This window comes from Vipera berus (assembly GCF_964194415.1).
Source record: "Vipera berus genome assembly, chromosome: 1".
Taxonomy (NCBI): Eukaryota; Metazoa; Chordata; class Lepidosauria; order Squamata; family Viperidae; genus Vipera; species Vipera berus.
This window is the reverse complement of record NC_138202.1, coordinates 302,231,690-302,245,767: the sequence shown is the minus strand read 5'-3', so window position 1 is coordinate 302,245,767 and position 14,078 is coordinate 302,231,690. Positions and strand designations below refer to the sequence as shown.

Here is a 14,078-nt window from a genome sequence, read left to right as displayed (position 1 = left end):
ATATAATTTGTAATTAAAGATATAATAAATAAAACATTCTTCCAAGGAGAGAGGCACATCATGGGATTTTACAAGGATTTTTTGTACAAATTATTTATAATTAAGAGTCAGCATTGCAGTGTTCAAGTTTGCTGCTCACCCCAAATTATTTATTATGGTTCAAACAAAAAGGCAATTTCATTTGGGGTATATGCGTGAAAGTGCTCAGTTCTCTACATAGTTTGTTTATGGGCTTTCCAGAGACTTCCATAGTGGAACCAGGATGCTGGAATAGATAAGATTCTGGTCTAATCTGGCACATCTTACATGTTCATATCCTTAACAGTGGTTACATTAATGTAATGGGGCAATTGTTTGCACATCATGCTAAATCAAAAAGAAACCAATTCCTTATTCATAGGTTTCACTGTTAATAAGAGCGGCAGTTTTCTTGCGGTTCTGCTTCCAAATTTGGGAGAAAGAATCAATGGTAAAAGTGCCTTAAACATTTTGACTTCTCTTCTGGTTTCATTATCTCATGCTTGGATGGCAAAAATGACTATTGCATTCAAGGAAATGTAAGTAAGCATTTGCTGTCTTGGAGTGGGAGCAAAAAATGCTTGAAGGAATGAGAAGGACTGCTAGAGTCTATTCCTCAATTGTTGGGTTTGAAGACACAGCTACTGTATAAAGAATTATCTGCATACTCCTTATTTAAAGTTGTAAGTTTTAAAAAATATTTCTGGTCTCTTAAGATACCATGCTTGGAAATGTTTCTGTCTTAGCTCATTGGGGTTGCTGGAGTGGCCACTAATTTTTAAAAGTTACAGAAAACATTGAAAATGTTTAGGGAGAGGCGTGTCATAGAGGTGGTTTCCTGAGAAAAAGAAATAGTTTTGATGAAATAGCTCTATTGAGTCACTCAGTGTGAGAAATGTAGTATCTTTGCCAATTCCTTCTGTGGTATGCCTATTTTAACTGTTGCAGCTTTTTGGAAGATTTGGGGAACTAGTATTTGGTGAAGCCCATGAGACAACTCAAGTCTATTCAAATGAAATATCCTAATCTCTTGTTGCTACTGGTTTTATCTTTGGAGGAATATCTGCTCCTTTTCTGCTTATATCGTTTAATGAGTTGGAGTGAGACTGCATCTTCTCTGCCAACGAGGAGAGTATGACAACAGAAAACCACCTTACTTTAACATCATAGAATTGAGGATATAATGGATTCTTAACCCCTAGATACTCTTTGAGATGTCACATAGTTCATTCTTTCTCTAGTGAGAACAACACAAAGCGATGAAGTTGTAGGTGTATTACATTTAAAAAATTATCTGTATGAAAATCCAAGTTATCTGGAGAATTTTAGTATATAAAAGATATTTATATTATATTTATATTTATAAAATTTTTATACCGCCCTTCTCCCGAAGGACTCAGGGCGGTGTACAGGGCAATAAATATTAAAAAACAAAATACAAAACTTAAAAAACAATTAAATAATTATGCCCGATATATACAATAATTAAAACCATGTTAAAAACCCAACCCCAACCCCATCAAACCAGGCCGGATTGCTCAAATAAGTAAGTTTTTAGATCCCGCCAGAAGGAGTGAAGGTCGGGGGCCATCCGGAGCTCAACCGGCAAGCGGTTCCACAGGTCTGGCGCGCCCACAGAGAACACCCTCCCCCTGGGGGCCACCAGTCGACATTCTCTGATCGGAGGCACCCTGAGGAGGCCCTCTCTGTGGGAGCGCACTGGACGGAGGGAAGTTGACGCCGGCCGCAGGTGCTGCCGTAGTTAATCCGGACCCATGCCATGTAGGGCTTTGTAGGTCATTACCAACACCTTGAATCTCACCCGGAGGGCAACCGGCAGCCCATGCAGCTCGCGGAGCAAAGGTGTAACATGGGAGTATCGGGAGACTCCCAACACAACTCGCGCGGCTGCATTCTGCACCAGTTGGAGCCTCCGAGTGGTCTTCAAGGGCAGCCCCATGTAGAGAGCATTAAAGTAGTCCAAACGAGAGGTCACGAGCGCATGAGTGACTGTACTGTACGCAAGGCATCCCGGTCCAGATAGGGCCGCAACTGGTGCACCAGGCGAACCTGGGCAAAGGCCCCCCTAGTCACAGCTCCAATATGATCTTCTAAAGAGAGCTGTGAGTCTAGGAGGACCCCCAAGTTGTGCGCCCTATCTACGGGGGGCAATAGCTCACCCCCCATAGCAAGAGATGGAGTAATCTGAATTTCCCGGGATGCCGGCACGAACAGCCACTCAGTCTTGTCAGGGTTGAGCCGAAGCCTGTTCCTCCCCATCCAGACCCGGACCGCCTCCAGGCAACGGGATATCATGTTAATCTTTTTGGAGAAGTTAAAGATATAAATTATGGCCTGATGGCAATATTTGTTTTTTTTTAGAAAAAAGTGTTAGATTCAAAGTTGCAATAAATGCATGAATTATCCACAAAATGCGGAAATGAATCATCACTAAGCGAAACTAAAAGTAGAAAGCTGGATAGTGTCATTTCTACCCATCCAGAAAATTTAGACACTTTTCTTTGAAATATCTGATGAAATATCTTTGGTGAAGAGAAGAAAGGAGATACAGACAAGATCAGCTTTCTACAATTACATTTAACAAGTTTAAGTTTATTAAGTTAAGTTTAAGTTTATTGAATTTTTATACCGCCCTTCTCCCGAAGGACTCAGGGCGGTGAACAGGGCATATGGATAAAAATACAAAAGTACAAAAGTTAAAAAAGGATTAAATTATTGCCCAAATTAAAACAATCAAAATATACAAACATTAAAACCCTGACTCCCCATCAGGCCAGGCCAGCTTGTTCGAATAAATGGGTCTTTAACCCGCGCCGGAAGGAGCAAAGATCTGGTGCCATCCGGAGCTCAACCGGCAGGTGATTCCACAAAGCCCCTGGGGGCCACCAGCCGGCATTCTCTGACCGGAGGCACCCTGAGGAGGCCCTCTCTGTGGGAACGCACAGGGCGGAGGGGAGTCGTCGCCGGCAGCAGGTGGTCCCCGAGGTATTCCGGACCCATGCCATGTAAGGACTTAAAAACCATCACCAAGACCTTGAACCTCACCCGGAAGACAACTGGTAACCAATGCAGCTCGCGGAGCAAAGGTGTAACATGGGAGTACCGGGAAACTCCCAAGACAACTCTCGCGGCCGCATTCTGTACCAGTTGGAGCCTTGGAGTGGTCTTCAAGGGAAGCCCCATGTAGAGAGCATTGCAATAGTCAAGACGAGAGGTCACGAGCGCATGAGTGACCGTACACAGGGCATCCCGGTCCAGATAGGGCCGCAACTGACGCACCAGGCGAACCTGAGCGAAAGCCCCCCTAGTCAGTGTTTTGTAACATTGACATTTTGTATACAGCATCATGTGCTTTCTACAGTTTTCTACAATTAATGTACCTTTTTAGAAGCTGTAAACTAAGCAGAAACTGTAATGTAAACAGAATATGGAACTGGGGCTAAATAGCACTTATTAAAATACTTTCTGAGCATCATAAAAAACATACTTGATGATATGTGAATTTCAATTAAATATTTCAAATATCTGTGGTTTTTATGTTCTTTTAGCTGTCTCCCTTCAGGATTATTACACAATGAGTTAAAAACCCTCTCTATCTCTTTATATTATAAGCCTCTAGGAAAGCTGCAGGCTCCCAAAACTGCTAATTCTTGCATAAGATTTGCAGCTTTTGTGAGCCAGAGATGAACTGTGTAGCCCTGAAGTAGTAATTATTCTTTGCAACATGGAGATAATATTAATATTGTTGCTAATATACTTCATAGTGTTTCTGTTGAGGATAATTGTGATTATGTAAATAAAAGGGTCCTACTGTATGTACCACCTAATCATTTCACTCTTAGCATACTTCCAGATTTTATTTATTTATTTATTTGGGCAGATAACATTTAAAGTAGTGTCAATATATGAACAGTAGCAATCAAGGTAAAACCAATTACCACAAATCAACACCTTCATGGTTCTCCCACCAATAGTTAGTGCAACAACATGCATGCTCTAATTAGTTTCATAAAATGGAGAAGTGGCAGGAGGGTTGTTAGGAATATTCTAACCTTGACAAAGCTTCAGTCAAGAGACAGCTAGTGCACTGCTTTCAGTCACTTTCAATCGGGTTTCAGGCCTGCCTATGGGACAGAGAGAGCATTGGTCACACTTGTAGGTGATCTCTGGTGGGAGCAGGATGGGGGTACTGCATCCATCTTTGCTCTTCTTGTCTCTCAGCAGCTTTTTGGGGCATATTTAAGAGCTGGGGCTGGACGGTGCAATTTTATGCTGGTTCAGTTCCTTTGTTCAAGTCCTGTCCCAATCAGTATTGATAGGGAGTGAGAGGTCCAGCCCATGGCCCCTCCTTTGTGGCATGCTGCAGGGATTGGTGGTTGTTTTTTTTTAACATACACGTATAGTATATGCCGGCGGGTTATTCCCAGGGGAAGAGCGTTCTCTGTGGGCACGCAGGCCCTATGGAACCAACTCCACACGGAATTTAGGATTGCCCCCGACCTTCGCTCATTTCGCCGGGACGTGAAAACTTGGCTCTTCGAGCTGTCTGGCCCAGGCTGAGGGGTTTTAATTTTTTATTGGGTTTTAGTTTTAAATTTCGGGGACTTGATTTAATTAATTGTTTTAATTTGATTTTAATTTTTTGTATGTTGTTTTAATCTTCCCTGTAAACCGCCCTGAGTCGTACGGGAATAGAGCGGTATATAAATTTAATTAAATAAATAAATAAATAGTAAAACTGCTGGGTGAGATCATCCAACATTATGGGATGAGGTATCATCAATAAGCTGATGTTACCCAACTTTAAATCTCCATCCCTCCATCACAAATGATGCTGTAACTGCCCTCTTGCAGTGTCTGGAGGCTGTAAGGCAGACATGTCAAACACAAGGCCCGGGGGCCGGATCTGGCCCGCGAAGTGGTTTCATGTGGCCCGCGAAGCCATCCTGGAAACAGTGAGGGAACGGCCCCCACTGCCATGGCCCTGGCCCAGAGACCCTCCTTCTGCCAGAGACCCCCAGATCTGTCCCACTCCTGCCCAGGCCCCCATAGGCACCCTTGATGCCAATGTTGTAGAACTGGCCACGCCCAACCAGTAGGCCATACACACTCTAGCCACGCCCACCCAGTAGGCCACACCCACCCAGGCCACACCCACCCGGCCCTTTGAGGGCAACCACAGTGCTGATGCGGCCCTCAATGAAATTGAGTTTGACACCCCTGATGTAAGGGGTGGGGACAACAAGCTGAACCCTGGTAAGACAGAGTGGGTGTGGATTCAAGGGGCTTCTGGATCTGGGAATTTATCATCTGGATAAATCTGGACGGGGTTGCACTACCCAGACAGACCCAGTGAGCAATTTAGGGGTTCTCTTAGACTTGTGACTCCTGCTCAAATAGCAAGTAGCAGCCATGTTATGCACCAGTTGTGCCATTTCCTGGCTTGTGAGGCCCTGTGCCCAGTCACTCATGCCCTGGTCATCTCCAAATATATTGAAGAGTATTCAGAAGTTACAACTGGTGCAGTATACAGCAGAGAGGACAGTTCTGTAGCCCCCTCGGGTGGCACATGTGACACTCTGTTATGCAGGCTGCTCTGGCTGCCAATTTTCTTCTGGATCCAATTCAGGGTGTTGGTCATTACCTCTAAAGCCCTTTATGGCATGGATCCAGGGTATCTGAGTAACTGTCTTACCCTGATGGGTCTAACCTGCTCTACTTGTTCCAGCCTACTTTGGATCCCATCATCCAAAGAATTTCAGCTGGGAGGTCCAGGAGAAGAGCCTTTTCTGATGTGGCTCCTTCCACCCTCTGGAATATTCTTCTGTGGTAGGTGAAGTCCACCCCCACACTCCTTCTGGAAGAGCCTAAGAACTTGGCTATGCTGCTTGGCCTGGGGCCCCAAGAGGGGCCTACTAAACTAGGAGTGACTGATTGGGTAGCAATGATACTTATGCCAAGGCCTCCCATCATCTTGGTTTTTAACCTTTTAACTTCTCTATTCAATTTTTCTAATTTAAATGGTATTTTAGCACAGAATGAGATAGCAGCAAACTTGGGCAAATTGAACAATTTCTTAAGATGTTTCAAATGACAGAACAGATCAGTTGTTTATAATGCTAACGAGTTTTTTTAAGAGGTTATGTTTTTTGACATTCCAATCTGGATTTCAAGGAATAGCAAAGATGATAGGAAGCCTCCAATGCACACTGTTACTGAAAAAGGGACAGATGAACAATGTAGATTTCCTTTGGAGGTTCTTGAAAGAAATATGCTTATAATATGGCAAAATACTTTCCATCAGTTTTCTCCAAGCTGCAGTTGTCCAGATATATTAGATGACAACTCATCCTCAGTCATCACATGTGTCAGGAAGCTGCAAAGTTAGGGAGGCTGCACTGAGACACACCAATTACCCAACTTTCAGATTTGGGGGCTGGATCTGTACGTGTGCTTGTAGCGTACAGCATGTAGATATACTTTACAAGTTTAAGATTCCAGGTAACATTCAACTAACTGCGTTATAATACAATACCAAAAACATCAGAGTAGTTCGTTATAACACACACACCCACCCACAAAAAACATATATCATAAATTAAAATGCCTGATTGAATAAGAATACTTGTGCTTGGTGATGAACAGGTTTGTTACAGTTGAACTGCTTTAGGGAGGTTAGTCCACAGGTGTGTCACTGCAGCTAAGAGAGTCCTTCAGTTGTCAAATTGCATACCTCTGATAAGGAAACAGAATTTTACCTAATGTGAATTGTGTTGTTTACGTACAGATTTTATTGATGTCTGTGGAGGCAGCAGGAGATGCATGTGTTGGATTTCATGTTAAGAATGCCAAATTGAATGCATTATTTGCAGATTTTCTTAAGAGTGAGTCTACTCTGGACCTCTCAAACTACATAATAGGTGATTTGGAAGCCATTGGATCTCTCTCTTCACCAAAACTGGCTGTGGGGCTCTCTCCCTCTTGGATAGCAAATAATTTTGAAATGCATGATATGCAGAAAAGGAGAAGTTGAAAAGAACTTGCTGAAAGAAACATTTCTGTTAAGATTTTTTTTAATGTAAAAAAATTGAGATTAATTTGGGTATGAATATGCATTCATAAAGAAATGCTTATGAAAATTAAACAGGCGACTAGAATTTGCCAGTTGCACATTTCATGTTGAATGATTTTTAAATATGCATTTGCTCCTAGATTTCCTACACACCAAGTGATGAGGAAGACAGTGATGATTCTGAGGGAGAGAACCAGGAACTTGCTCAGATTGACAGAGGTAAAGCATTCCAGTATTTAGGAAACCTGCTAAGAATATTAGTGTTAAACTTCCATTGTAATTTCCAGGTATTTGCTTTCTAGTGCAGGTCTGTCAACTTTTATTACAATTTATGTAATCCCATCCCGTATGGGTAATTTCACCTTCCCTGAAACTAAGAATTTCCTGTCCAGCAGTCTTCTCAAATTTGATGCCTTCCAGATCTTGTTGAAGTCTTATTAACTCTGGCTAGCATGAGCAGTGGTCAAGATGAATGGGCTAACTAGACAACCCGTGATCCCTTGGGTCATTCTTTCAGAGATATTTCCTTACCAGATTCCTCAATGCCTTCAAGCAGTGACAGAATTTCTAATGTTCTGCTTCACTGGAAAAGTTAGGATATTTTCAGAGATGTATTTGCCTGGAAAGTAGCCCACATTGAACTGTATAATATAGTCAAACATCAACACAGGAAATGTTTTATGACATTTTTTATTATGTGACACTGTTTTATGATCCATTTTATGTCATAAAATACCTTACAAAATTTGCCAAATTTCAATTACATGGGAACTATGAGTTCTGGATACATTTGGTAAGTTAACCCATTTGAGGTATCTTGGTACAAAAAGTTTTGTCCGTATGGTACACTTTTTGCCCAGTTAAAGATTAGAGGAATCAAGAGTTTTAGTAGTATATAGATTGCAGAATAATTTCACAGGAACTCTTTATGCTACTACAAATCCTGGAGAAACACATAAAACTCAACTTATTTTCTTAAAAGATTTATTTGTATCTGTTGTCCATTCTTCTATAGATAGATAATTATAGGTAATCTTTATTGTTTTTTTTTACTGTGGGCACACTGGAACATATTAAAAATGAAATTCTGTTGCCTACTCTCAAATGTGTACACATACATAACACATATAAACTTGCTATATGCAACATGTATATACCTACACTCATATATAAATACATATAAATATTAATCACTGTCCATCTTGAATACATAACGGAAGGCAGAAGCTTGAGAGTTCACAAGGTTAATACTGTATGGAACAAAACTGTGACTGAATCTGGATGTTCTGCTTCAGATACCACAAAGCATCCTCCCAGAAGGTGACAAAGAAAACAGATTGTGAAGAGGATGTGTAATGTCCCAGACAATCTTGCAGACCCTGCTCAAGCAACGCTTAATGCTATGTCCTGTATAGAAGGGAGTGAACTGCTAATAATCTTTTCTGCCATCCTCACCACTCTCTGCACCGCCTTCCTGTCTGAAACAGTGATGCTTCCACACCAGACTGTAGAGTTTACATCACTATAGAGTGTAGACTGTACATCACTATAGAGTACAGTCTGTACATTATTTTTGGAACAATGAAGTTAAATTGGCTTGATGGATGATGATGGGAGCAATAATAGCCAGTAAGCTTTATGAGTGGTTGGGAATTCTGCTGTGGATCTTGCTCCAAATTTGAAAAACTCTGTGGTCCTATGATCTTTGCTAGGATTTGGCCACTTTTATATGCCTTGTTTTGAGATCCTTCTGCTGGTGAACCTCTTCGTGTGAGGGTAGTGATGACAGCTGTAGGAGATATTAGCTAAAATTGCTGTTTCATTCTACCAAAAGCAAATTCTGTTAGGTTAGGTCTATTTGTGATACAACCTGAGATACAATTGTTGACAGAATTTGCACATCATGCTAAGTCATGGTTTGTGTGAACATGGTATATAGATTAAATTATAATTGGCTGCGTTTATATGTGGGTGCTTCAACACTGGAGGCTTTCAAGAAGAGACTGGACAGCCATTTGTCTGAAATGGTATAGTCTCTCCTGCTCGAGCAGGAATTTTGACTAGATTTTTTTTTAATCCCATTTATATCCCGCCCTTCTCCGAAGACTCAGGGCGGCTTACAATCTAAAGCACAAATCAATGTGCTTAGCAATAGCCTTCATTCTATGTATATGCCTGCTTATTAGGGCTTTCACCCCCCCCCCCAGCGGCATTATTACAAAGTCAGCTTATTGCCCCCAACAATCTGGGTCCTCATTTTACATACCTCGGAAGGATGGAGGGCTGAGTCAACCTTGAGCCTGGTGGGACTCGAACCTGTACTAATTGCAGGCAGCTGGTGTTACTTAAGGAGGCATTAGCCTACTGCTCCACCAAGGCTCTGATACCTTCTGATACCTAGATACCTTCAAGGTCCCTTCCAACTCTGTTATTCCATGTTCTAACTATGGGCTACAAGTTATATTTGTTGGTTTCACCCAAATCATTAAATTTGGGTGAAAGTCTAAATCAAGTTAATCACATTATATATTGGTACTACATCTTACTTAAATTAATATGGATTGGATGTTTTTCCCCCCCTTTTTGATAAGATACTAAAGTAATATAAGATTTTGTCTGCCATGGACACGTAGACTGGTCAGAAAGTACTGGAGCACTTTGTTAGTAGGTACATGTGGAATATGAATTCTGAATTGTACAGAACTACTACTTGAGTACTCAAAATAGACCCTGCTTCTACTCTTACTTTCTTCCAGCCTATAGAAATGTAGCCTTTTTTCATTAAATTTCACTCATACTGTGAAGATGACTTTACACAACCAGATTTTTTCTATTTATACTCAATGTGTACTGTCCCCATCTCCTCCTCACGAATTAATCTTGGTTCTCCCTCTGTACAGAATTCTGTTTTCAAGGGACTTGTCTATGGAGATTCTCAGTCATCCAGGTCATGGTTGTCCCAAAAGTGCTTTTTCAAGAGGCAACTGCAGTCAACCTGAATACAAGGCCAAGGTGAACAGTCTTCCAAAGGACACTACTACATAGGAGACTCTGAAGAGAGATCCCACCAGCAGTTATAAGAAAAGGGTCATTGATTTCTTGCAACGCCAAAATCCAGTTGCCTCTTGAAAAAGCACCCTTGGTGCTTTCAAGGGACTTCAGATGTTGTAGCTGATTAAGTCTTAGTGGATCCTAGATAATAAGAGTGTCCTTCGCCGTGTGAGTCTGCCAGTTCTTTTAAATACAGGAACATTCACTTTCCTGATGATTCCAGAAGTGCTCAACTTTCCTGCCTGCTGCCAGTCTTAACTCCTTCCAGTGTCTGGGTTGAAGGACTTATTTGATAGAAGGAGTGGGGAATGGGACTATTGTTTTTTTAATCACTATGTAAGACTGCGTTAAGATCTTCTCTATCACTGTTTTAAATATTTTCTCAGAGAGAAGACGGAATTGCACCTTGACTCCCTTGGCAACCAATCAACAGCAAAATCAAGAAAATCAGTGTTGCAAAGTGCGGGCCTATTTTCCTTCTGGGCTGGACCACCATAGCTCTGAAGAAGAGTTGGAATGTATCACCCGTGAATTTGCTGCTGAGAAACGGAAGTGGTCTCAGGTCAGCAGGTTTGGCTGCTGCAGTGACAGCTGTAATACCTCCTCCAGTGATGAGGAAGTAAAGACCTTGTGTGGCAAATCCTTCCGACCAGTGGTCGAAGCTGTGGAGGGTTTGCGTGCCAGTACCAGCCCAGTGCTCTTCAGTGCCTCACCTCCTAAGATACTGCAGTCCTTGGTACGGACCACATCATCCCGGCCTATAATTTTTACAAGCGTTGGAGGCAGCTTTGAGCAAGGCATGCCATGTAAACGACACCGACAGGGCTATGGTGACAAAGTCGGGAGACCCAGTCTCGATCTGGAAAAAATGCAGCAAGTAAGGCAATGTTGCATCAAATGCTACTTATATTTATTCATATACATGGTAGATCTTGGAAAGATATGATAGAAAAAGACTTTTCAAAGCTTTTTATCCACTTGGTAGGCTAGTAGTGTTTGGCTTTTTATGCTGTTGGATTTTGAATGTTTTCATTCAGCTTGATCTCTTGTACCTGCTTTCTGTTCTCAGAATTATCTGTTATTGGAGCGGTTTCCATGCTGCCTCTGTTTTCATTAGAAACCAGGGCACAACTTTCCTGCTTTTGACTGCATATCATAATGGTTTAAGAGCAGTGATTTCTTGTTCAAAAATGAGAACATAACAATGGAGTAAAGGCTTTATTTCTACCCAATCCTTTTATTTCTAGAAAGTCTAACATTGCAAGGTAAATGGATTTCACTTTTGGTTTTGGCTTAAAATGATATGTGAATCCACCCAGTATGGGTTGTTTAACAAACCACCGTTTAAATAAATAGAGCGTTGTGGTTTTATGTGGGATAAGGCAGATTCCTGTGCTATTCTGCCACTGACTCTATTCTTTATTTTGATGTTTTCTTTTTTAGAACACTTCATGTTCTGTACCTCTTAAGTGTCACCAACTGAAGCCATTATCCTGCTGTAATGAGTTGGAAGAAGCAGCTGCCCCTTTTGCTTGTCATGCTAGGCTGCTTGTACTTTGCAGAGGGGTATTTGCGTCAATATGTGTATTTCTTTGCATTTGGCTGCCTTCCCATCTTTTCATTTCATTTCTTTTTTCTTTTTTAATAATTGGGCTGAAATGGCTTGGCTTGTGTTTCAAGGCACCAGTACATCTACACTGTATTGAATAGTCTCCCTTGCAGCCCTTCAATAGTCCTTGGACAATGTCCTAATTACATCCAGGACCTGCTGCCAGCCATATGCATTTTAACGAGGGCTTTGTGATTGTGTCCCAGAAAGAACAGGGTCATGTCTGGCCTTTGGCAAGTGTGCAGCCTCTTCTTTTCATGGTACCCATTCAGAAGTATTGTCAGGCACAAGGCAGATGGGGTGCCTGTGTGTGGTAGGCAAAGTGCTTTGATTGCTCAAGGTGCCAGCAGTCAGGCGGAGAGCACAGCGAACCAGCTGCAGCCACTATAGACGTACAGAAGATTGGAGTTTGATACTGTAGCCTATCACAGATAATTTAGAAAAGTTTCATCTGTCAAAATTAATTTTTTTTAATATGATTTCTGGGAACAAATTCCAGAAATTCATCAGACGCCCTACTGAGCACTTGAACCGGCTCTTAAGAGATTATAGTTGTTGGTGTTGATCTGTAGAGCAAGTAGATGAAGAAGGACCAAAAACAAATATTTGGCCCTTTAATGAGTACCTGCAAAGTTGTCCTCTCTGCTCCAACCCTCTCTCCCCAACAAACAAACATAAATCAAAACCCAGCTGGATCTTCTTATTAGGCATGGCGGGAGGTTTGTTCTTGAAAAGGTAGAGTTTTCACAATAAGCAAAATGATTGCATTGAATGCCAAAGCAGAAGGACCTGCTGAACTCTCAGTGCTTTCCTTTTGATGAACAAGTCCCACTAACTGAACTCAGTAGTACACAATGAGTGAAGTAGAACTAAAATAATGAGAAATAATACAGAAAGGGTCAGTGTGATTTCATGTTTTTGCAGAATGTAATAGTAGAAACACTTAGGGTGGCAGTTTACCCCTTTCTCAAGCCTTTTTTTTAGCCATGAATGCTTGGTGTTTGGAGAATAAGCAATTTGCAAGTGAAATAGCATATTCTGGAGATAAGCAGAGACAAGAGTATTTCTGGCTATGAGCTTGACCTATCCGCATGCCTTTATTGGGAGGGAATCATGTATTCTATTTTCCTGAGGATCGAGCTTTGTAGCATCTGCCCTTCTTCCCTTAGAAATTGGCTCAACAAAGGAAAGAGCACCATGTGTACCTCTCAGCTTCTCTTATTTCAAATTTACAATGAGAAATCAACATGAAATCATAAACTCTTCAGAAGACTCCATCGGACATCATCTAAATCAATCAATCAATGGGGAGGTTGTTCAAGGTTTGTAGAAGAATTTATAAAAGTTGCTTTTGAGACAATATTGATTGCCTAGTTGAGCTTCAGTTTGTTAAAAGATCAGGTCTTTTTAGATATTGAATACCAAAACTTCACCCAATCTGAACATAAAAATCTTGTGAGATTTGGTCATTTTTGTAAGATTTCAGACAATTCAATTGTGAGGGTTCTATCGATACGGGAGATTTAAAATGTTGAGTTTTCAGAATAGAGAAACACAGCTGTTGCTTTAGAACGATGTTTCTCAGCTTTGGCTGGGAAACAAACATGCTGGCTGGGGAATTCTAGGGGTTGAAGTGCAGACATCTTAAAGTTGCTGAGGTTGAGAAGTACATCTTTTGACTATAAGTAGCTACCTACCTCCAATTATTTGCTTGTCTAACTCAATGAGGAAAGGGTCTTTCTCACTGCCTGTAGACTGATACTAAATGGGAATGCTCTAGATTGATCCTAACTGCTTTTACTTGCAGTATACATTTTCTTTGCTTGAGCTGTATAGAGCCTTGTTGAATGCAACTTTTATACTGATGTATAGACAAATCTAGGGACATGGTGGCTCAGTGGGTTAGGATGCTGAGCTTGTTGATCAGAAGGTCGGCAGTTTGGCGGGTCAAATCCCGAGTGCCGCGTAACAGAGTGAGCGCCTGTTACTCGTCCCAGCTTCTGCCAACCTAGCAGTTCGAAAGCACGTAAAAATGCAAGTAGAAAAATAGGGACCACTACGGTGGGAAGGTAACAGCGTTCCATGCGCCTTTGGCGTTTAGTCATGCCGGCCACATGACCACGGAGACATCCTCGGACAAGCGCTGGCTCTTCGGCTTTGAAACGGAGATGAGCACCGGCCCCTAGAGTCGGAATCGACTAGCATGCATGTGTGGGGGAACCTTTACCTTTACCTTTATAGACAAATCTGAATTTATCTTGTATGCTGTCTCCTCTTCTCACCTCCAGTTCATTTGTGGTTCTGTCC

The 14,078-nt window shown here is 41.6% G+C and overlaps 1 protein-coding gene across 2 annotated transcripts in view; it reads left to right on the top strand.

Moving 5' to 3' along the window:
* Nucleotides 1-14,078, top strand: part of LOC308678543 (uncharacterized protein) — an 86,162-nt gene that overhangs the window by 6,276 nt on the left and 65,808 nt on the right. Inside the window, exons 2-3 of one of the 2 annotated variants that reach the window (XM_081345774.1) lie at nt 7,252-7,330; nt 10,549-10,898. In XM_081345774.1, coding sequence (XP_081201900.1) covers nt 7,252-7,330; nt 10,549-10,898 — 429 coding nt within the window. Of the gene's footprint in view, nt 1-7,251; nt 7,331-10,548; nt 11,040-14,078 lie in introns of both variants that reach the window. The other variant, XM_081345773.1, reaches the window with a different exon arrangement.